Genomic DNA, 24,759 nt, shown 5'->3' with positions numbered 1-24,759 from the left:
TATCTTTCAACTCCCTGAGCTTTCAGCATCTTGTTTTGGCATTATAAACACCTGCAAATCCTAGGCAACATAAATAAAAAAGAACATCTTGTTACAATAATATCTATAGAAAATGAGATAGGTGCAGAGTATGATATTTGCAGCTTTCCAGCTCCCCTATATCCATTCACAAACCAATAACACATAAAGGCTATCTATTCAAAGTGCTAAGTCTTTTCATGTTCTTTATTAGAGCACAGCCTCGTGTGATAGGCTTCATAAATAGGTAAGAAAATGATTGTTTCAAAAAGATTATGATCTGAGAAATTGTATTATTCTAATTTTTAGGTAAGTAGCTGAGATGCAGCTCCTTTAAGAAGCTTCCCTGACATCAGATGAAGAGCCTGGGGCAGTGGGAGGAAGGCAACCTAGAGCTCCTAACCTCATCAGTCCTTCTGAGAACATCCCCTCCTTTAAGAGACACATCCCAAGAATTTTATATTGTCAAGGGATTCAGGAGGAAAAATTGTCCCCTCACTAGCCTTTCTTGGCAACTCCAGTAAAAATCAGTGGAAGGAAATCCTCCCAAACACTGTGCAAGCTAAGGATTTGGATGAGCGGCATCTGGCCTATCCATTATCATACCTAACCCTTGGAAAAACAGACTGTGGGTGCATTCCTGTAGCTGCTGATATCACCACTCAGAGGAGCAGGAGGAGTGACATTGCAGAATGAGATTGTAATCAGATACACAACTCTGAGATGGGCTGGAAGAGGCCTGGAGGATCAAGTAACCTGTGTTCTAGGATCATAGCAGCTTAGGTAAAAAGTAGCAGGCTTGTAGCAGGTTCTATAGAAGAATGCTGACAGAAAGTTAACTTTCAGTACTTTAACAAGGCATTTTAGGGATTAACTCCTAGACCTTTTTACCTTATGACAGGTATCATCCTGCAACCATCTGGGAAAATGTGAAGAAAACAGCTTATAATACCTCTCCCTCCCTGAGAGCAGGAAAAAAAACAGCTGTGCTTCAGGATAATGGGAAACAAGAGTGACTTCAGTGTGCTAGGTGTGGGTGAGAGCACAGCCTGTGACTTTTGTGCAGTGCATTTAGAATCATAGAAATTGGTGGAAATGGCTGTGGTAGAAAATGCAAGGGAGTTGAGATCTCCCCACCTCTCTGCACACTGCTCCAACACTACACTGCCCTCATGGGGCACATTTCCCTAAGTCCAGCCTGAACATCTCAAGCCACAGCTTGTGACCCCTGCTCTGAGCTGCCATTATAAAGAAGGGCCCAGGTGGTCTTTACAACTCCACTTTGAGCAGCAGGGCCCAACACCAGATGCATGATTTCAGGGGTTGAGTCCAAAGAGACAGAGTGTTTCCTTGCTCTGCTGGCTACACTTCTCCTACATAGCTCAGTATGTAGTTTTTTTAATTCCTAGTCAGAGTATTTTGCTGGTACATATGCTCTAGGGTTTTTTGGTGGGTTTTTTTCCCCTCACTTTGTCACAAAATAAGGTTTTTTCCTTCAGGGCGATCACAGGAAGGACATGGGTGAATGTTGGCACTTGAGTGATGTTGCCTGCATCCTCATAATGAATGGATGGATCCCAGATGACAAGTGCATTCTCAATGAGTAAACTGACAGAGCTTTAAAGCACTTCTTGTCTCATGTCAGAGGGTTTTCTGTGGGATGGTTTCTGAGACAGAGAAAGGACTGTTGTCACTGTGCGCCTGGAACTGGAAGAAGCATAATCTTTCCAGAATGAACACCTGAGTGAAAAAGGGTTTATTTCTTGTGGCCACAGTGAACCCTTGCTTTATTGAGAAGCTCTGCAGTCACAGTGGGCAGAACTAGGTGTAAATAATTAAAGGCATTGCCAGAAATGGCTATGGGACTCAGCCTGCTGTAGGAATAATATTTCATTGTCTCTCTTTTGTTACATTTTATCTTGAAATAAGAGATAAGATCTTGAGAAACAGCCCTTTTTGGGATGAAAAATACAAATGTAATGCCAAGGCAATGCTGAAAAGGAGAAAAACATGTCCCCAGAATTTTAGGGAAACGTAAGGAGTCATAGCTGCAGTCCATCTCACCTGGACATTTAGTGTCACTCGCATTCCACTCATTGCTCTTTACAGAAGAATATTTTCTGAGCCTTGAAAACCTAGGGATAAACCATGAGGTGCAGCCAGCCACATGAAGGATGGATGTTATCTCAGTTTGCATCCCTGGTAGTTGGAGCAACTTCCAGCAACAACTGGAGGTGCAAAGTGATTCTCTGTAAGAAGCGAGGGTGGTACTTGAAGCGAACCAGTGGAAAATAAAAAATGATGCCACTGAAAATGAACAGGACGATGTAGAGGATCTCTATTTGGGGCTGATCAATGATGGGAGCTAACACCAGGTACACAGCTGCCATCAGCACAATTATGGGGATGATAATTGGGACCTGTGAAAGCAAAACATCAGCATAAAGACTCATGTAATTCTGGGCTTCTGCGTGTCTGGATAACCCTGGAACTTCTGCAGAAGGCTTTGTAAATGAAACCTTTCTGCAACCTGAGGTATTACCTAGAAATACCAATTAATCCAGACATCCTGTTTCCCAGCCTACCCCCACCCCAAGGCTGAACATCCCTGCAAGAGCTACACCACCATATCACACCTTAACCCCTCTTTCCTGCCCTCCTAGACCTGAAGATGCAAACTACGGGGTTTAGTGCCAGGCCTGTTCTTGGTCTCCCTACTATCTTGCATCTCAAAGCCAAGCTGTAGACAAAACACAGAGCAATTGTACTCAAATCAACTGTGCCTTAGCACCCCTGCACAAAAAGTTTTATCTGTGTATTGAAGACAGGTGGACAGGCAATCTCAGAGGCAGTTTCTGTAAGCCTGATCAGAAAGCATTTAAACTTCAATTTGAAGCCACCCTTCCTCAAAGGAGGGTGGCTTGTGCATTCATTAATAATCCTCAGTCACTGAGGAAACACTGAATATCAGCTCACTCATGACATCAGGGGAAGAACATGTGACTCTTCATTTCCCTCCTTTTATCTGTTTTGTGGGGAACAAATCTGTCCCTACGTCATCTCAAAGAACTTGGGGCACTCCACCTAAGTTATTTTTCCCTCTGCAAGGTTCTTACACCTGGGCTACCCTCCAAGGAGTTTGCCCAGTCTGTGAGCATAAACAGGTGATTACAATGTTGATCAGAATTATCCTTCATTTACCACTTAAATCTTTTAGAAAGAAAGAGGATATGGTAGATATATTTTCATAGTGAGGAGGCAGAGCATTATTAGCTTATCAAGGCAGAGAATTCAACCTTGACTTCTGCCTGTATGTTCACACTGTCTCATCCCTTGTTGACGTTGCTGACGCAAAACCACATTGAATCTGTAAGCCACCAGTGCTCGCTCTTTTCTCTAAATGTTCTCATAGTCATTTGAACAATATAGGAAAATATTTGAGAGTTTTATGTTATTACTTTACCTTGTAAGATCTTGGCAGTTCTGGTTTCTTGATTTTTAAATACAGGAGCCCAGAAATAGTCATTCCATAGAAAAGCCATGCAATAAAACTAGAAGAAAAAAAAAATTAGCATTAAACTTGGGGTGAGATCACCCAGAAATGTCAGTCCTGCCTTGCAGATTCCAGATGTTCATATCTCCAAATAAAAAAGTGAATATTGATATAAATTTAGTAATTCCTCCATTAATTTCCTTTCTAGCACAAACAATGAGAACTTTAGAATTATCTGAACATTACTGATTCAATGGGGATGAATCACATTAAGTCTCCCTAGTGACAGAAGCATTCATGCATTGCAAAGGTGTTGGTTCCCAATCTCTTTTTTTTCCTTCTTCCCTCCTCCTCTCCCCAGTATTGGTTAGAAAGCAATAGCCCAGGCTCAAAAGGATAATGCAAGAAAATACTTATAAACAATGTAAAACCCAGGAGCACAGGGGATGCAAACAGAAACCCCTACACACACATACCTGAAGAAGTTGACAATGCTGGTGAAGCTCCCTGATATTATCATTACTAAAGACATGGCAGATGTGAACAGTAGAGCAGGGGCGGGCGTGAGGCGTCGCACATGAGCCATGGACAGAATGTCTGGCTGAAAAAGAAAGCAAAGCATCATCATTTCATGGACTCAGAGCTCCTTACTCATCCCCCTCAGCTGCTGGTGGGAGCTTTGCCTGCAGCCAGAGCCATTCAGAATCAGCAAATAAGCACTATATACAACCACACCAACTCCAAGGAGTGTAAATACAGGGAACTCCTTCAAGGGTATTTTTATTGTGTCTCACTGGTTTCATATCAAGCATGATCAGTTTGAGAAGGCAAAATGAGGTTTTCAAACTACTGATGTGACAGAATGAGTCAAATTAGAGCTTTCCTGACCACCATCAGGACCTTTTGCCATGGGCCCACTCTTCTGCCCTCTGTCATGTCTCTCTGGGCTTGACTTCTCTTGGGATGACTGCAAAATGAGACAAGAACTAGTCCTGAAACATTTATGTGAATATAAATTACACCAGGATTTGTTTCAGGATTAGTAGCCTCTTTATTGTTTGTTTCATTGGCAAAGTTTAATGAGAAAGGCTGCTTTTAAAATTTTATTTTATTTTATTTTTAATTCCCAACCAAAATATGATGAAGGACCTTTGCTAGAGGTGAGTGTTTGAGAAATGGCATAAGCATTCAGCTCAGTCTGGTATGGTCAGATTCAGACCATCTGTGCACTTCTCAGCACAGAGCTTGCCATGATAGAGCAGGCATTATCCTGAGAGAGAGACGTTGAGGAACCAGTAACCACTGAAATCAGGAACCACCAAAACCAGCAACCACCATTCCAGTCATCTCCACCAACCTGGACATTCATATGCATAAAAGATTCCCTGCTATGAACCAGGAGCAGAGTTGGTGGGGAATCACAGATTCATAGAATGATTTGGGTTGGAAGGAATCTTAAAGATCATCTAACTCCAACACCCTGCTGTAGGCAGAGACACCTTTCACTAGATCAGGCTGCTCATAGCCCCATCAAGCCTGGCTTCAAACTTCCAGGGATTGGGCATCCACAAACTCTGTGTGCAACCTATCTCAGTGCTTTCACACTTGAGGACAGAAATGCCAGATGCTGTGGGTGGGAAGGACCAAAAAAAAGCAAAGAGATTCAGAAGGAACACAAGAGGCCTGCTCAAAACAGAGGACAAATGCAGCTCAGCGTTTTTTCTCCTCCTTGTGGAGCAGTGTGGTTAAGTGTGTGTGGAGGTGTTCCTGTGAGTGAGTGGGGTCTGTATCAGCAGCTGGGATGTGGCAGCAACCTTGGGGGACTTGTTAGCCTAGATAGCAGCAACTGGGGAGACTGGGATCCAGGGGCTGAGTATCTGAGCCCAGCTGCTGGAGGGACCCACACAGTACATGTGTTTTATTTATATTTCTCACTAACAGACCCCTGATCAGCCAGAGAGGGAATGAAAGGCCCTTGGTGTTGTTAGTGCTGGTGTTTGTGTGAGCCCCAGGTATGCCTGTATGTGGAGCTCTGTGTTCCCTGCTGGCTCTGAATGCATACACAGATACACAGGTATGTATGTATGTGTCTATATAAATATGTTTGATACCTGTATTTGTGTGTGTGTGGCTGCTGGGAATACATGCTGGACTTATTGGTTGGACCAGGGAGGAGGGAACTGCAGCAGCCTGACCTCCACTGGGTTACCAGATTTGGCCCACCTAACAAAACCAATGATAAACCCAAGCTAGGAGAGATGTAAGGCTTGCTATCACCTTGTAATTGCTACGAAGCTTGAAGAGCAGAGATATCCTATGCTGCATCTAAGCTGGACTACCCATGTGAAGGCTGGATCACCCCTGAGACCAACCTGTATAGTCAGTATAACAGCTGCAAAGGCAGCTGGCTGGTGCTGGGCTGCCCTCCCAGTGCAAGCAAAGGTGCTTTGTAACACACAAGCATGGCCAGATTCTCCTTTCCTGGCAGGTATATTGACTAGCTCACCCCACAGCCTCTACCTGGTGCTCCAATGCAGCCATTTTTTGAGTGGTTCATTTCAAAGCTGTTCTTAAAATTCAGACTAGATATGAATATGTTATCTTTTTGAAAGCACTTAACTGAAAAAGAAAGCCCAGAGACAACATACACTGTGGTATTTTCAGGGTCCCCAAGACGAAGGAGCAATTGAGAATCTGACTCCCTGTTCTTAGAAGGCTATTATATTATATTATATTATATTATATTATATTATATTATATTATATTATATTATATTATATTATATTATATTATATTATATTATATTATATTATATTATATCTAAACTAAAGAATAGAGAAAGGATCCTTACAGAAGGCTTAACAAAATACTATAGTAAAACTCGTGACCTCTTCCGGAGTCCCAACACAGCCAGATGGTGATTGGTCATTAAGTAAAAACAATTCACATGAAACCAATCAAACAATCTCCAGACCACATTCCAAAGCAGCAAAACACAGGAGAAGCAATTAGATAATTATTATTTTCTTTTTTTTTCTGAGGCCTCAGCTTCCTAGGAGAATAATCCTGGGCAAAGGGATTTTTCAGAAAATACGACAGTGACAAGACACCTTACATTTGAAAGAGATGGGGATTAATGAGCAAGGAACAAACCCCCTCTAGAGCTATCACTCTTCCAGTTGAACATACACAGTGTTTTCCTCTCTGCTTTCGCGTCACAGGAAGGTGAAGTGGCTCAAAGCAAGCCAGACCCCCTTCTTTGTGCTCACCATGTGGCCCTCCCTGGCAGCAATGTAGCACACGCGGCCTCCGCTGAAGAACGTCCCATTCGAGGAACCAAACGTGGACAGGGCCACCGACAGGGAGATGAGCCATGCCCAGCTGCCCAGGACTTTGTCCCTGAGGTGGGAAAGAGTTCACAGCACAAGATGCAGTTCATAAATGTATTGAATACTCACTGTAGAACCAGACAGGTTACATCCCTCCAGTGTTTCTGTATTGTACAGAATATTTTTCTGAAGTCTTTCTAATGATTTAAAGTCTTCTTGCAATTCCCATAATATTTAGTGACTTGGAAGTTTGTCTTGTCTGACAGCTTTTCTTCCTGCTATATATATGTTCTGTCTGCACTGCAATGGTGTACAAAGAGGTCACAACAGGCAAAACCACCTTTTTTGTGTACTGAAGCTGTGGCAAAACACCTGAAGATACTGCTATCACAACCAATAATATTAGCTCAGAAATCACAGAAAAATTGTTCCCATCGCATTGGAAGAAATATTCTGCATTACAACCTCTTCCTGAATATGCATAGGATTTTAACCCTTGAATCCCACATGCACCTAATACTGCTCTTCTGTGAATTTGACTTAAGCCAAAAAAAATTATTTGAATTCCAGATGTTTGGTTCTACAACATGTTCAGACATTTCTGTTTCTACTTAACAGAAAAAGTAGCAGAGTTACAGAGTTCAAGGTAAATATTTGGAAGGAATGATAATTTTCTCACCTAAAAGTGAAGATTGTCTTCTGGAATGAAGCAGCATTAAGAATATTAATTGAGTAATATATGCTGGTGTTTGGGGTAATTATCACATACACAAACACTGTTTATCTAATTGGCAAAAAGCCAAAACTCAAATGTTTTTTTAGATCACTTTATTTACAAGCAAACTGAAACCTGTGGTTGCTGTTCAATCGCTGTCATCAAAGAAACACTGGGAAGAGTTTCCTGAGCTCCTTTTGTGGCTGCACCTCTCACCACTGAACAATGTTTCTTTCTGGCAGTTTTCCTCTTATGTAGGGAATAAATGCATTTAAATGTGACAAGTCCTCCTCTGGCTTCTTTATGCTTCTCCCATTCTTTCTTAATGGCCTGAATAGCTGCATGTCTTGTTTGTGAGCCACAAACTTCACCTCCTCCTCAGACTGGCTTCCTACCTGTTCCCCAGCCTTTGAGTGCCCAGATTTCCTGTCACTAGTTCAATATTTCTTCCTGAATTGCACTTTTGGGTGAAAAGGTTAATCAGGCAGGAAAAGGAGATGCCTTACAAAGGAGGAAGCTCACAAATAACTTGTTAATTAGGAATGATGGGAAAGGAAGTGCAGGGAAAGTTCGTGACACTGCAGCTTAGTGAGGCTTTGTGACATGCTCAAACAAAGCACTAGATCTTTAAAAGCTCCTACTCATAATGATGTGAAAGGCTATTAGAGAACACATCCAGCAAGAGCTCAGTCAGATCTTCAAATGGGAGATCTTGTGAAATGCACACAGAAGCAAAGCTGCTGCTGACTTTTTAGGAAGAGCAGCACATAATCTGTGGACACACCATGTCATCATTTCTCTCTGACAACTCATTTAGTGCTATCAGGGATTCTGTGCCTTTGGAAATATTTAGAATAAGGCTGGATGTTCTGGTGGAAGATCATTGATGATGTCTATACCTCTCATGATGGTCCCTTCCTTCTCTTCCTAAATTCCTCATCTTGTACAGAAACTGTTTAATGTCACCAAATACTTCAGGTTGAGGAAAGGCAGAAATTGTTTCTGTGCAGCTCTGGAAAAACACAAGCCAATTGAAGTTGCAGTTACCAAAGGCTACCTAACCTGTGTATAACAGCTCTCAAAGGTGTTGAGATCAGTGCAATTTTCCATTTCCCCACAGAAGGAGAAACTGAGACAAAAGACTCTGATCTGCTCTAAATTCCAGGTGCCAAGTAGAGAGCATTCAGCCAGTTGACTCCTGTCTCACTCCCAACCCACTGCCTCTGCATTAGCAGGATAGCACATTGCCCTCTCAGTTTTCCTGGAAATATCTAAAATGTGCAAAATTTCTCAGTTTCAAGTCTGGATATGTACCCTCGCTGCATTCCCAGTGTTTGTGGGGAGATGCTCCTGGTGTGACCTTCACCTCTCCCTTAGGGACACTTTCCATGAGGTAAAACATGAGTTGGGGGAGTTACAGGTTCCCAGTGTAAACAAAGGGAATGGGGAGTAAGGAATGTACCATCTTGGCAGCCTAGATGCACCTTGGAAACCATGGCCAGATGGAGCTGGTCAGCCTTGGCCTCATAGAACCCTAGAATTATAGAACAATTTGGAATGGACCTTGAAGATCATTCTCTTCTAAGCCCTTGCCATGGGCAGGGGTACCTTCCACTAGACCAGGTTGCTCAAAGCCCCTTCAACCTGACCTTGAATGTTTCCAGGGATGGAGCACCCACAGCTTCTCTAGGCAACCTGTGCCAGTGCCTCACCACCCTCACAGTAAATAATTTCTTCCTTAGGTCTAATCTAAACCTACTCTCTTTCAATTTGAAGCCATTCCTGCTTGTCCTACTTCTACATGCCCTGGTAAAAACTTCCTTTCCAGCTCTCTTGTAGCCCCTTTAGGCACTGGAAAATGCTGTAAGGTCTCCCTGGAGCTTTCTCTCTCCAGGCTGAACAGCCCCAGCTCTCTCAGACAGCAACGTGATTCAGCCCTCTGAGCACCTTAGTCACCCTTTTCTTTTCTGTAACATGGCCTGACCAATGCAGTGCTGCCATTCCCTCTGGGAATAACATTTAGATCTCCTGAAACTCAGGAGAGAACCAGTGTATCTCAGAGCTGCGCTGCCCATGCTGCCGCACGCAGAGCTCACCCCCAGGTGACGGCCACAGCTCCTGAAGACAGCAGCTCAGTGGGAGTCATGGCTGCCAGGTAGCTCACGTTTACCAGCAAATACAGGCACGTAACCAAAGGAATGGCAATCATCAGAGCTCTGGGAAGGGTCACCTGGAAAAGGGATGACAGCAGTGTTAGGTGCAGCACTGTGCTTTTTTTGTTTGATTTGGTTTTGCCACCACCCACATCTCTCATTGAAATTCCTCCACTTCCTAAACCTTTCCTCAGAACAAGACATAGATCCAGATTCACATGGCAGCTTTCACAGCAGTCAAAGTTAGTCTGAAAAAACCCACAACCAACCAAACAAAATAATTCAAACAAAAAGAACCCACCAAATCTTATTAAAAAGATTTGGATTTGTAGCTGCCTAAGATGCCTTTTGCATATTTCTTGATTATTTTAATATTGATTTATTTGTTATTAGTATGTTATGTCTCCTGGTGTGCTGCATCTCCCCATAAACACCTCACTGCCCTGGACAAAGTTCCACTGTATGTTGTATTACATTTAACTACTCTACAGTTTAAATCAAAACAGGGGTTTCATCTCAAAATCTCAAAGGGGATTTGCACTAGGAAGGAAATATTTATTTTTTCTTAGTGGCAGGATTGTGTCTTAGAACACCACAGGATCATTTTAAGATTCAATAAAATCAACAGTGTCTTATGCAACTGAAAATACTGGGAAATGGCAACTGTATGCATCTAAGAACCTGAAATATCAGGTTTTTCATTCCCCATTCTCAACACAGGACAAGATACAGCAATTCCTAATGGTGGTGTCTCCACTCTGGAAGGGCCTGAATATCAGCGCTCACAATCTTATGGGAGAGAGTGGCCCTGGGATCTTTGCTGCCATATAGGTTAATATTTAACTGTGTATTTGCATTTGATCTGTAGGATCTCGTGGGCTGCACTGGTACACAGCACACTCTATAAACTCGGCACTCACGCAACTCTTGCAAAATAAGAGTTGTTCACTGCTGCAGTGTTTGATCTGTGAAAATGGGTAATATGGCACAGAGAAGGTGATGTGAGATGCAGATGAGCTACTTCAGTGCCTATATCATGGACTGCACAATGCTAAAATATAGATGTTTAAAGATGGGGATTGTTCACAGAGTTAGATTCCCTTTCCAGTGAGGCTTGGCTTGCTCTGAAGTTGCCCCTTGATGGAACAGAGAGAGACAAAGTAGTTTTCTAAAGCATAGATTATGGATCAAGTCTTTAAGAAAATACATGTTGTTAAGAATCCTTTATGGATTATAGCAGTGAGTGCTTTTCTGAATAAATCTAGGTGTCTACAGTGAGATCCTCTAAACACTAAGAAAAAACTTCATCTCCAAAGCATCCAAGTGCTGCCTAATAATTTCTTTCCAGTCAATGGGTTATTTTAGGACTTTTATAGGACCTCAAGATCGTTTGGATTGGAAGGGACCTTAAAGATTATCTAGTTTAAATCTCCATGTAATGAACAGGTGTTCCTTCCACTACACCAAATTGCTCAAAGCCCCACACAAGCTGGCTTTGAACACTTCTGGGGATGGGGCATCCTCACTGTAAATCCCTTGATTACCACTCTTAACACAATCACAGATAGAATCAAACATATTAACAGCAGGATTAAGTAAGTAAAACCCAGCTTGCTCACTCATTCACTCACCTCAGGCTTCTTCAGTTCCTCAGTTACATAATTTAGGTTGTTCCATCCATCATAGGACCAGAGCCCCTGGTAAAACGCCACTCCAACTGCCCCAATACCTGCAGTGGTGCCTTGAAAACCATTCTGAAAACTCTGAGTTTGTCCCTTGGCAAGCAGCACCAACCCACCCACCACGATCACCAACAAAGCCAAGAGTTTGGCAGCTGTAAAAACGTTCATAACAGATGTTGCCAGCCTCACGTTGAGGCAGTTGATGATAGTTAAAATCAGGATGCAGGCAGCAGCTGTACATTTGACGGCAGCCTGCGGAGATGAGCACCCTGGGTAGAACGGCGCAATGGCGTACTCAGCAAAGCTCAGACAGACAGCTGCCAAACCAGCTGGTCTCACCAGGATGACAGAAGTGTAGGCGAAAAGGAAAGCAGGAAAGGAACCAAAAATCCTCAAAATGTAAATATATTCTCCTCCAGACTCTTTAATTATTGTTCCAAGCTCAGCGTACGACAAGGCTCCAAACATGGCCAGGAGACCGCATGCTGCCCAGATCAGCAGGCTGCTGGCAGGGTTCCCCATGTGGTGCAGTACCCACTCAGGGGACATAAAGATCCCTGAGCCTATCATGGTACCTGCAATTAATGACACGCTGCTAATCAGGCCGACCTCTTGTTTCAGTCTTAACTTCTCCTTCCCTTCAGTCAGATCTGTGGATGAATGGAGTGGATCTGTTGCCTTCCTTTCCCTCATTGTGGAAATGTTAGGAGACAGGAGATGTTGTAAGGAGAGAATCTGAAAAAGGATTAAGGCATTTGAATAAGGACTACCTCAGGCTTTAAGGTTTAGTTAATAATTACAAAAGTCACACTGAACGCTGTTGAGAAGCACAAACCTATCTTCTGCACTTCACATTCTTTCATTACCCATCTTATCTTGGTAATTTATTATGCCAAGTTTGATTATCCCTGAATCTCATTGCAAGCAATAGTAATGGATAGTATCAGGAACGACCTCAAAATCACTCAGCACATTGCTGGACTGTGATCCTGGTTATCTCTCCTTTAAATCATGCCTCAAACAGCATGTGAAATAAGGATCAGGTAAGCAAAGTCCCCATGCAAATCTGTACTTTATTGTTTGATGAAAAGTCAATGTACAAGCACTTGCCTCAGTGCTCAATCGTATTTTCATTCTTCACCGTAACATGATCAAACAAACAAGTCTGCTGGCCAACATGCTAAGGCTTTGCTCAACAAGGAACATTTCCAGTGTCTTGATCAAAGAAACAAAGGTTTTGCCAAACACAGTCCAGAGACACTTTTTCTGCACTGCAGTAGGGGGCAATATGAGCTTTTTCCAACTTTAGGAAGTGGAGGTGGAGAAACGTGAAAAGGCTACAATTACATTTTTCCAGGGCTTTTTTACCATTGTACATAAGGTGTGCACACTCCTACCAGACCACAATCTTCAGAGCACTTTGTCACAGCTCATTTTACACACATTTCAATGCACACATGACAGAAACATGGTACAAGCTTTTGAAGATACCTCTGACCCTTACTTAGATACCTAACACATAAAATTCCAGACCTTGAGGCAGGTTCTGCCATAAATATGACTATTACAGTGCATGAGGGTGTATGTTGTGATCTGAGATGTGTACGAAGTAGAGTGGAAGGGAACTTCCACATGGATTCCTTGAACATGAACTAAACTTTACTGGACAGTTACTGTCCTTGGAGGTCTCTTCCAAACTTCTGTTGTCATAAGTACCAGCAGTGACACCTTTCTTTGCCCTTCACAGCAACCACAGATCTTGAATCTTTAAAACTATCTGTTCTCAAATATTTGAGCTAAAAAAAGCATGACTATAATCAGAGCAGTATTTATATTGTTTCTCTAAAAATTTCTTCTAAATCATTTGGACTTCTCTTTCTTTGCCTTTTCGCAAAAAAAAAAAAAAAAAAAAAAAAAAAAAAAAAAAAAAAATTCTAACTAGCTTTGCAATTCTCTGCAAGAAGAGTCCAGGGTAACTCCTGGACCCTTAATAGAACTCATGGGTCCACAACAAAAGCAACAGATACAACTCATACAGTTTTTCATGCTAAGGCAAATAAAGGTGCTCAAATTTTATAATCAGGTTCAAGGACTTCAGGTTCTCTAAAGAAGAAAAAAAGCTCTCAAATCTCATTAAAAAGTATAGGGGTTTAGAGTACAAATGTTATTATTAGATTAAGGAAACAATGAAAAAAATTTGCTGGGTTTCGTAAAGGATTTCAGGAGCTATTCCTACATCACCTCTCTAGTATTAACTAGGAAATGGATACCAGCTGGTTTTCTCCTAATTTCAAAGTCCCTTATAGAAATTCACAGCTGATCAAGGGGTAGCTGCAACAAAAGTGAAAGCTTATACTTTATCTGTCAAGTAGGTTTTTTAAGCTTTCCCAGCAAAGGTGTGAGTTCTGAGAATAAACATACACCTTGTACTGCAAGGGTGCAAATTAACACATTTCAAGTTAATGGTTTGCAAAGTGGTTGAGAACTTGGAGGGAGGCATCCCAGTAATGCAGAGTATTTTGGTTTGTTTTTGCTAAGTGACAGTGCTCTTCTTGTCTGGTTTAGCTATTTGTAGTGTATTCTTCTTTAAATTGCAAATGACACTGTGAGGCAATGCAGGAATCCTTTAGGGGTTCAAAGGTCTAGGTTTTTTTCCTGCACTACTGACACTCCTGTGTGCATCAACACATGTATTATGTATACCAATCCTTACTGAAAACAAAGGCACAAAATATGGTTAAAACAACGCTAAAGGAAAATTTCATATGACTACTGCTAGTTAAGTGTCCTTCTAGTAAAGTTATCCTTGTATTTCTCTAACTCTTCTCCTGTTTTAATGAAGGAACTTCTGTTCTGAAGTGTAAATGCAAGGTGCTTGGAGGGGATTTTTTCAAACCTTTAGTGTTCTTGCTCCTGGAAATGAATAACTTTTAATCTAATGTTGTAGGGGGAAAAAAAATAGAATGTCTTCCAACTTGATCATGTAAAAAAAAATTCTGTAAGGCCTCTCATATAATGAGAATTAATTAACTGGTATGTCAATAGCCTCAGTCAATTCCTAGAGGGAAGTATATTTCCAATCCCAGATTCATTGTTACTGAGTTCTAACTGCTTCCACCTAAAGTAATAAGGAATCTAATTAATAATGATAAGAACTTGAGGCTATTCCTGTGGAAGCTAAGGTAGTCTAATAAATGCAGTCTAATGCTTTGGACTTTTTTTTTTTTTTCATTGTCTTGTTCTTTTTTTGACTGATATTAGCAGCAAGGAGCAGCCTCAGATAGTTTACTCAAATGAATTGTCACAATTATAATTTGTCAAAACTGAGTATGGAAAACTCACTGCTCCCTTCCCAAACGGAGAGGTATAAGAAGAAGTAAAAAATACAAGTTCTGCCTTCTCCTCGTGTGGAGCAGCAGAGCTTTGCTGCTCAAGCTGTCGCCTAATACATCGCCTACCTGAACAATTCTCACTTACCTTTGACACTGCAAGGGGTGGTTGCCATCTACTGGTCCCGAGCAATAATGCAGCATGGCTCAGTCCGCATTTGGGTTTGGTATTTCGCATTCCTGCCTGAAAAGAAAGCCCACTGTACATATTACTTCTTCAACATTAAGACAGCACAAATAGACTATATTCGAGCTGGGAATGAACAGTCTCCTTAATGTCTTTATGGTTTTTTTTTTTTTTTTTGTCTCAGGAGTAACTATGAGGACTAATTTAAAGTAAAGGTCAATGTCAGTGGTAAAAACTAGGCAAAACATGCGGACAAATATTTTGCAATATTTAATTTTAGGTCCCAGGAGTGATATTTGGAACACAGTTATGGGCTTGGTTTCCCTGTCCCATGCTTGGAAAAGAGTTACAAATCTCTAGATGGGATTAAAAATAACCTGTAATCTGAGAGTGGAGTGGCCAAAACCATCGCCCATAGCTTTCTTTGGAGGTAGACACCAATACTAATAAATTTGTGCAGAGATCAAGATTTTTTCTTTTTTAATTAAGAAAAAAACACCAAACAACAAACATCAAGTTGGATGAGAGGTACTAATGGTTAGAGAATGAATTCAGGACATAAAATGTGGGTTTGATGGCCTCCTCTACTTAAGAACATGGAAACCCACAAATTCAGCTTGAATACTCTCACCTCCAAAATGCAAGATTTGAACTGCAGTTGCAGGCAGATCTTGATGCCTGTGCTTGCCATATAAGTAGGGATGCCTGACTGAAAACAGAGAGGAAATAAAGGCCAGGAAAGTGGAGTTCTGAAATACATCTCAAGGCCAGAAGAAAAATTGGGGCAGACAGACAACATACCCCAGATATCCTGTGTGAAAACAAAGGAAAGAGGATGCATTGAGAGGCATCTGCCTGGGGAACAGGTGCCCCATGGGTTTGACTCTAATGCTCTACATCCCCAGTGCATCCTGGCTCTTCTCACATCTGAGCCTTGAAAGAGTGCAGCTTTGGGCCTCCATCCCTGCGGAGTTGGCCTGGACCCACCAGCTTCTTTCATGATGTGCCCAGGGGCCAGCAGTGTGTGGCTGCCCCCAAGGCAACAGTGCCTCTGGCATAAAAACAGGGCTCCTTGTGCAGCAGAGCTCTGGCTGGGATTTTAAAAATGCCAATGTGAGCTGCAGCTAGCAAAACAGAAACACAGCTTGGGCTACTGGGAGTACGGTGGTGGGGTAGAAATGACATTTCTGAGGATGCAGGATAGCCCTAGGGCTCACAACAGGAATCATCACTAAAACTGAGCTTGTTTGTATTTAGAGTAACTGCCTTTCCCTGTCATGTTACAACAGCAGATCTGAAGTTGGGGGGTTAAGAGTGAATCTTAAACCCAATAATTTACCATGAGCTGAGTTAGTGCTCCCTGTCTGGGTCTGCAAACAGCCTGCAGCTGAGCTTGAGCCTCCCTGCTCCTGCCAAGCAAGTGCTCAGCATATTCTGGCTCTGCAGCTATTAGACTTTGAAAGGCTTGCTTTTGTTTTATAGATATTCTTTCTTAAAATTTATTTGGTATCTCATGTTTCCAATTAGGCACTGAATATTATATGTTCAAGAGGAAGCTGCTAGTGTCATACTGAACTCCTTAAAAACAATGGGATTCAGGTAGAAGGAAATCTCAAAAGCTCAGGAGCAAGCTGTCCCTATGTGCCAAAAGATGAGTCAGTGGGAAAGAAAACCAGCCTGACTGAAAAGGGAGGTTTTGATGAAACTCAGGTAAAAAAAAAAAAAAAAAAAGAGAGAGAGTTTATGACCTTTGGAAGAAGGGGCAGGCAACTCAGGAAGAATACAAGAATGTCATTGGGTCATGTAGAGAGAAAATCAGGAAGGTGAAAGCTCAGCTAGAACTCAATCTAGCCACCACTGTGAAAGATAATAAAGAGTGTTGAGGATGAGAGGAAATGGCCACAGCTGCATCAAAGAAAGTCAACACTGGTTATCATGAAGAATTTTTTCACCTTTTTGAACATGTGGTTAAGCACTGGAATGGGCTGCAGAGGGAAGTGGTGGAGTCACCATCCCTGGTGCTGACTAAGAAACAACTGGTTGTGGCACTTAGTGCTAGGGTTTAGGTGGCCTGGTGGTGTTTGGTCAAAGGTTGGACTTGATGGTCTTGGAGGTCCAGCCTTAATGATTCTGTGACAATAGCTGCTCTAGAAGATACTGGTGGAGTAAGATGAAACACTGATGAAATGAGAACCACAGCTGAAAAGAAATAATTACAACTTGGGAAAAGTACTGATCCCACTGCTTCTTGCACAGGTCGAGATAATCTATCAAGGGCTATTGATACTTTTTCTTTCAGCAACTGAAGAAAAATATACTAATTTCTTCATTCTGTATTTCCTGGGTTTATATCTATCTATATATATATACATACACACAATATATGTGTGTGTGTGTGTGTGTGTGTGTGTGTGTGTGTGTGTGTGTGTTGTACACACACACACAATATGTCCTGTTTTCTTTTCCTAGCAATTTAGCCTTAATAATTTATTTGCATTACTTTGTACTCTTAAGAATGCCTTTTAAATGTTGGAATTAAGTTTAATTTATTTATTAAGCTTAATTCAAGATTAGATTATCTTGTCCTACACAAAGTCTTTATCAAATTAATGCTATCATTACCAGAATACAAATAAACATTTTCATGAAAACTTTTTAGGAAACAAGTTTAAAAATAGAACTTAAACATGCCAAAATTCTATTTAATCACTGAAATGCATTCCTACATTTCTGAGTAGATGCACAATAATACCTTCACTAACACAAGATAGTTTTATTATTTTTAGGATAAACTTTTGCAACACATGTTTAGAGCTTAACCTGATAATCTATATTCATTCTGTTAGGTAGCATTCTATAATAAAATTGTTTTCTCTGTACAATTTTTGTGAGAAACATCATAATTACATTGACCCAAGTAATTCCAGTTTTCCTCAGGTGAAAAGGGGATATAGTAACTGCAGGTACTAAACTGAGTTCCTTAAAATCTTCATGAAAACTGATCCTTATTTTTGGGATCAGAAGTGACATTTAGGGCACACAGAAGGCAGCTCCCTTCCCCAGCCTGCCCCACTGCTGCCACGTCTTCCCAATAAGCCTGAAGACTGAAGGGGGTTTGCCCACCTGCCTCTTTTCTTCTTCTTAGTCACAAAAGTGAGGGAAGCACCAGCTTTGGTAGTGTGGCACAGCAGAGGACGTGCCCTGCTACTAGGAGACTAGTAGGGAAAGCACATGGAGAACAACAGCCAGGAAGGAAAATAGGGTAAGGTAGGTTGCAGCGCTGGTGAAAGTTTTGTGAGTTGCCTCCACCTGTTTGCTTTCCCTGGGCCAGAGTTGGGAGTGCAGGGTGGGGCTGGGTGGCTTATCCCTGCCTGGCACTGCTGCTGTCAACACGTGTGAGGCAGATCACCCTTGCACTGCTCTCCCCCCACGCAGGGGTGGGATGTGCTTCAGCTCGCAGTCAGGGCCAGCATGAGGCCAGGGTTTGCCCCTACATGCCCAAAACACTTTCTTTGTGGAGTGGCTATAAGCTGTATGATGGGCTCTGGGCCAGCCATGCTTTCAGCCCTGTGAAGTTATCTCCTGGGATGAGCTTAGTCAGGATCAAGGGGGCTCAGCCAGTGTCCAGTAACTGCCTAGCTTCTCAAAGACCTAGGACAAGGGGGTAATTTTAATGCTGTTTAACTAAAACATCACTTAGACTGTCAAATATAAAGGGAAAACCAATGTTTGCCTGGAAAAGTCAAGTAAGTTATGGCACTCTTTAGTATCTCTGGCTGCTGCTTTGTGAAGTTGCAACAAACGTGTATTTTTCCAACTAATGCTTCATCTTGTGCATTTTTACCAACAGACGAACTAATGATCTTGGGAAGATAGTGATGTGTTGAGACTAATTCCTCCCATCTGTATGCTTTGGTTAAAGCTAAAAATATATATAAATAAAAGGGAGGATGAAATGGATTAAGCATCTTTTCTTGGCCTTCCAGGGGAAGTATGTGTGGGAGATGGGAACCAGGTTTTCATTCCACTTGGTAAATTTTCACTTGAGATCTTATGAAGGAAAGAACTGTGCTAAAAGGTTTGGAGAACTCTTCCTGGCCTAGAGATCATAGCTCCTTAATCGCCCTTGTCAATGATGCAGTCAGCATGATGTAACATGGATGTACAGGAATCACTCTTAAGTAGCATTGTTCTCTTGAATGAAAATTGGATGCATCTACAGATGATGTCCTCTAATTCTTAGACCTTAGCCAAAATGAGTGGAAAGGCACCTCTTATTTACACATGAAAACTTCCTGATTTGCAATCCACTAACAGGATGTATTACAAGGGAAGAAGTTTTCCAGACAAACTGGATTTCTGTCTGGAGCCAGCTCAAGCCAGTAGGCAAAGCAAGCTGCAGGGTGTGGTCTCATGCCTACTTTTCCTGTGCCTTTCCTGTGCCGGGGAAATGGGAATTGATTATTCCCATTTGATGAAGAGCTAATCTCTGCTTCCCACTTGCAGAGCTCTTCCTTCCAGGTGTCACAGAGACAGCAAAGGTACAGCTGGCTGGGTGGTGGAGTCCTTCCCCAGCAGCTCCCACAGGAAAACAAAGCATTTCTCTTCCCTCTCACCCTGCCTTTTCCATTTTCTGCTCCAGATGCTGGCTCACCCTTGGGTCCCCACCCCAGCACTGGGGGTGCAGATGCACAAACAGCTGTTGGGCCCTGATAATAGATTAGCTGAAGACAAGGGTCCTGTGCTACAAGAGGGTGAGCTGACTCACAAAAAGAACTTGAATTTTGTAATATTTAAAAACACATTGTTTCAGCTCAATGAATTTCAAATTTTGTTCTGTATTTGACTAACTGCCTAGGAAGAAGGGTGCATCAGAAACAAGAGAAGTACTTTAGAAGTCTGTAAAACCTGCAGATATAATTAAAGGTAAGCCCACAGAGGTATGAAAACACTGTTATTATTTATGTAATATGTGCATGACATTGGCACCTGCTTTTCAGTATTACAGTGCTCAACCATTTGTTTATGCTCAGGAAGCAAGATGGAATTTCCCTTCCTCAGTCTGTGTCTGGCATTCTATACTCACTGTGCTGTGCCTTGCTGCTCTGAAGGCATGTTTGGCACAGAAGGAGGTTTGGGTTCTCTGTGTGGAAATGGGAACCAGTGGGTATGTCTTCATGCTACAATGATGAGTCAGAACAGAGGTCTGAACTAGCTCTGAGCTGATACATCTGTGCTCCAGTTTGGTATTTAAATGACGTGTCCAGTCATCTTGTTGCTTGTGGTTGGGCCCCCTTGACACTGTATAAGAACAGGAAATTCTTGTGAGCTTCAGGTGCAGTTAAGATAGAAGAAAAAATTATAGCCTAGCAATTACACCAGAAGAGCAGAGATGACTGCAGATGTCCAAATGTTACCCAAGCAAAGTCCACTTGGTGTCAAGGCTGCTGGTTCAGAGCCCTGTCAGAAGAACCTTTGGCAATTGGGAGGATCAGTATTTGATATGGCAAGAGGTAGAAGGGTGTAAATGAACCTAAGACATGAAATTATGTAAGTCAAAGTACTGTTGCAGATCTTTCTTCTAGTTTATCCTTTGCACTACAGCTTCGCATTTTTGAAGATACAAAGAAGCTCTAGCTCATGCAAGTTAAGTTAGAGAAACTTGATGCAAAAAAATCCAAATTTGTGGATATGCTCTTAGGGTTCTTAAAATGTATTTCCCTAGGAGAGAAAAAAAAATGCATTCTTCCCACTCTTCCTTGCTCTGATATGGCTGAATTATGTCATCCTAAGTGTGCAACAAAAAAAACCCTCCCTATTACTCAGAGTTCTTGTGCTTGCTTCCATTGCTTCGGATATTTCTTTGAACTTTTCTCCCCCTTTTAGAAATTACAATGTTTACTCATTACTACTTAATATATGAAATGAGTGACAATTAATTTGATGCCCAACTCTGAGGTTTCATTCTTGGTACTATCATATTCAATCTTCAGCTCTAAGAGCCACAGACTGCTTCTATCATGGGGAGTTCCTGTAATTTAATTCTCCACTGGAAAGAAAAATATACTTTCATTGAGACATGTAGGCTCTTTCTTTAAAGATAAGCATTGATGCTACTCTGTTGTGAATGAAGAGAATGTCAATAAAAAAACTAGCTGGCATTATTTCTGGCTTTGCTCTCCACACCTATTGACATTCATTAATGTACATGAGGTGATGCCATTAATGACTCTTGTTGTATTACAGTAGCAGTCTCTGGTGGCTGTGACTCTGAGGTATGTTTATGAAGTTTGTTCAGACCTCAGCCAATTATGAGGGGATGAATGACTTGGAGACCAAAGCCATCCTTCAAGAGAAACAAGTCTCCTCCACCATTATAGCATAGACTTACTTAGCAAAGCATTTCCAGGAGAGACTTTTCATTCTTGGGACAAGTTCATGATGATCTGTGCTGCAGGGCTGTGCACGCCACTCACTGACACCTCCTCTAATGCATCTCTTTTAAATATCTTGTTCTTGTTCTTGCAGAATTATTATCTTGCTAATAATGTCTACAGGAGCAATGGCCATGTGTGCAATGGAATGGCAAGCCAGCATTTTAGAACAGTAGTATAGTAATGAGTCATTCAAAAATGGGATTTGTGACAAAATTTACTATAATACAATTGTGAATTTTCTGTAGCTGCTAAACTAATGTGCACTAGCTCAGTATGTTATGTCAGTTGCTGTCTAGTCCAGAAAAAAACAGATCATGTGGCCTTCCTTGAAAAAATTTACAGGTGGTGCATACAGCTAGGGGGAAACAAATGGAAATAATACCACAATTTTGAGGAATAGAGCAGACTGGCCTTTTCAGCATACTCAGAGGCTGGCTGTTGTCAAATGAGTTTATGGGAATAATACTAGGGGAAGGCCTTTTTGTACCAGTTTTTGTGTTAAATGGGAAATTTGAAGGATAAGTAACTCAGAAGTGTTCTTCCCACATATGGCATTAAAAGCTTAAAACGTGTCGTTTTAAACATTAAAACTAGACAATGGATGCAATTGCATAAAGTGGGTCAAACGTTTCCATATCAGAAGAGAGGGTTGAGACAGGCTGTGAAGATAGAGGGAACTCAGACAACAGTATCAGTACAAGGAGGAGCTGCAGAACTTGAGGCTGAGCAGAGGCTGGGCAGGTTAGTGGTCAGTAGCAATAGAACAGAAGCTCAGCCCTGACATGGCACATAAATGGCTGTGACAGGGAAAGGCTGTGCTTGTGAAGCAATGGTGGGGCAAAACCATGCAGGAATGGGAAAGTCTCACTGTGAAAAGAGTCTGCAGCTCCTAAGCCTGTTTGTCTGAGGCTCTGGCTACAGATTACCCAAGGGGAAGCCTTGCCTCACTGGGATAGAGTTCTTACTGCAGTAAATCTGCCTATGTATTATGGTCACTGCCAGACTAAAACATGAAATACAAACTAATTCCTACAGCAATGCATCTAGCAGCATGTCTAGTGACTGCAGCATTTCAGACTCATTGATTTTATTAATTAAGTCTCTTGACAAAATAGAATGCAGAACCCAATGCATTGGGTGCCTAGATTTGGTATGCAGTAGTGATGTGGGAAAGTTAACTTCAGGATGGGATCTGCTCCTGCAAATGCATGAAACATACATCCAGATCATCCTACTTTATCAAGATGTAGCTCACAAGGGACATGCTAAGGATATAAAGCACCATTCCAAGGCCCTGCTCTGGAACTTGGACACACAGCTCCAGTGGCTCCCGAGCTGCAGGGCTGTCCCTCAGGGAAGGTGTAGGTAGTTAACTGCAGCTGCTGTTTCACAGAACTCAGAGGTTCACACATCCATGACTGCTCCTCTTAAGATGCAGGATGACAGCCAGACTGGGGATTAGTCAGGGGATAGTTAGACTTGGGGTTTGGACTAGAGGGTCATTAAATCCCTTCTAACCCAAACAACTCGATCCTTCTCTGACTGCAAGGCCAGCAAGCAGAAGATCTGAGATGAACATATGGACTGCTTTCCTGCAGAACAGACCAGCTGCAGCAGAGGGCAGCCAAAGTAGGCTGCTGATCTGGGGACTCTTTCCAAGGAAGTAATGCCAGTAAATCTTGAGCAAAGGAATCAAATCTGGGTGCTCCCCCCATCCTGGGAGTGAAGGATGTCACAAACTCTGTTTTAAAAGAGTGCAAGCTGCATTTTTTGTGGAGATGCTTTGAGAGAGTCTGCCACACCTAGTTGTTTCATTTTCATGGCAGAATACCTTTGTTTTAATTAATGCAGGTTAAATATTTGCTACTCTGATAGATCCAACAGCGCCATTTGTCAAAACTGCTGGGGGACATAAATGTCATGGCACAGCACGATAAATTCTGTTTATGTCCAGAGTTTTAGGTCCTGAAGTTAGAGAATGTAGACCTCTTCATGATTAGGCACTAGCTGAGCAGGGGTGGTTCGAGCTGCAGTTTTCAGTTTCTGTGAGTGCCCCTCAGTTAAGTGCCTTACCCAGGATGTCAGAGGAAGACTCTGGAGGAAGGCAATGGCATCCAGGCTTTCTATATCCTTGGCTACTGTCTTAAACTGTAGACTGTGTACCTTTTTAGTATTTTTCATTAAGGATACTTATTCACAGAAACTTAGCATTACTGTGTTGGAGGAGTTTATCTGAAACGTCTGGAGTGTAAGCAGAGCCCAGACAGCTGTGAATACATCCTTAGCAAGAGGAATAGCTACGAAAAACATTTTGTAATGGACTGATATCAAGTAAAACTATCTAAAGCATTAAGTATTTTTAAAGTTTCCACTCAGAACAAAGGTAAGAGAGAAAGGCATTTATTGAACTATTTTAGCATGAGTCAAAAACTTTAGTGCCACTATCAAATTGTGAGATGTGTCGGGGTCGAATTGTTTTATTCTTTTTTTAAAAAAAGATACTTTAGAAAATAATCAAATAATTGTATTTATCAGATCAAATCCCAAACCAATTGCACTTAGACATTTTTCTGTTTCATGATCAGGTTGGGTTTTTCTGAGAAAAAGCACACTGAGAAGCCCACTGATGTGGAAATCATTCAAGCTTATGCTTTTCAAATGCATGTTGAGTTCTTTGTGAAGATTTGATGCGTTACATAAACACTGATTATAATTATTGAGGACAAACAGGGTCCCCAGAAGGGTAAGAGCTGGAGAGCTGGTATAATGTAGACCAGCTGCTGTAAGTGTTCAAGATGCCAAGAGCATAACAGGGTTTCCTTCAGTCCCAGCTGGTCTGCATGAAGGGAAGGGCTGGCTTGGAGGCTGTGACTTAGAGGCCTTCTCTCCTCAGTAAGCTCAGGAATTGGCTTTCCAGCCCTGCAGCCTCCCTGGAGACAGCCCCAGGTGGCAGTGGGATGGGACACTGGGGATCACAGAGATTAGCCACGTGAGTGGCAGCAGGCTGCAGACATCCGAGCATTTAGCTGACTAGTATTAGACTCAAGAAATCATTTTCATTTCTTGCAGAAATGTTTCTATCTTTATCAGGAGCTGGGAACTTTTATGTTCTTAACCATGTCTATAAATACTGAAAACAGTGAGGATTTTCTCCTTTGAGACATCTCTATTTTTAAGAACACAGTTGGTAGTCACAGACATCTCATCCACACAAGTGCTGTGCCAGCAGTAGCACCAGTTCAGGTGCTATTCCTGCAGCCCCGCTCGGGGCCTGGAGTCCCTGCGACAGCGGGGCCTGGCTCCGCCCTGCCCGCACAGCCAGGGGTGGGTCAGCAGCAGCAGCGGCGGTGCAGTGCCCACGGCACCCAGAGCCACGTTTGGTCTGAAGGTTTGATCAGGGGATGGTATCTGTCACT

General features: G+C 42.1%; 1 protein-coding gene across 1 annotated transcript; it reads right to left on the bottom strand.

The window, feature by feature from the left end:
* Positions 1 to 1,751: 1,751 nt before the first annotated feature.
* On the bottom strand, positions 1,752 to 12,119 carry LOC134415477 (b(0,+)-type amino acid transporter 1-like). Its single transcript, XM_063150899.1, has 6 exons — positions 11,340 to 12,119; positions 9,652 to 9,785; positions 6,781 to 6,910; positions 3,988 to 4,112; positions 3,482 to 3,569; positions 1,752 to 2,438 (listed from the first exon to the last, which is right to left on the bottom strand). Exons 1-6 carry the CDS (start codon positions 12,081 to 12,083, stop codon positions 2,205 to 2,207), a joined length of 1,455 nt encoding a protein of 484 aa, XP_063006969.1. The 5' UTR covers positions 12,084 to 12,119; the 3' UTR covers positions 1,752 to 2,204.
* Positions 12,120 to 24,759: the final 12,640 nt, after the last annotated feature.

This window comes from Melospiza melodia, chromosome 3, assembly GCF_035770615.1.
Source record: "Melospiza melodia melodia isolate bMelMel2 chromosome 3, bMelMel2.pri, whole genome shotgun sequence".
NCBI lineage: Eukaryota > Metazoa > Chordata > Aves > Passeriformes > Passerellidae > Melospiza > Melospiza melodia.
Note: the sequence above shows the minus strand (reverse complement) of the source record. Positions and strands in the feature narration are given on the sequence as shown.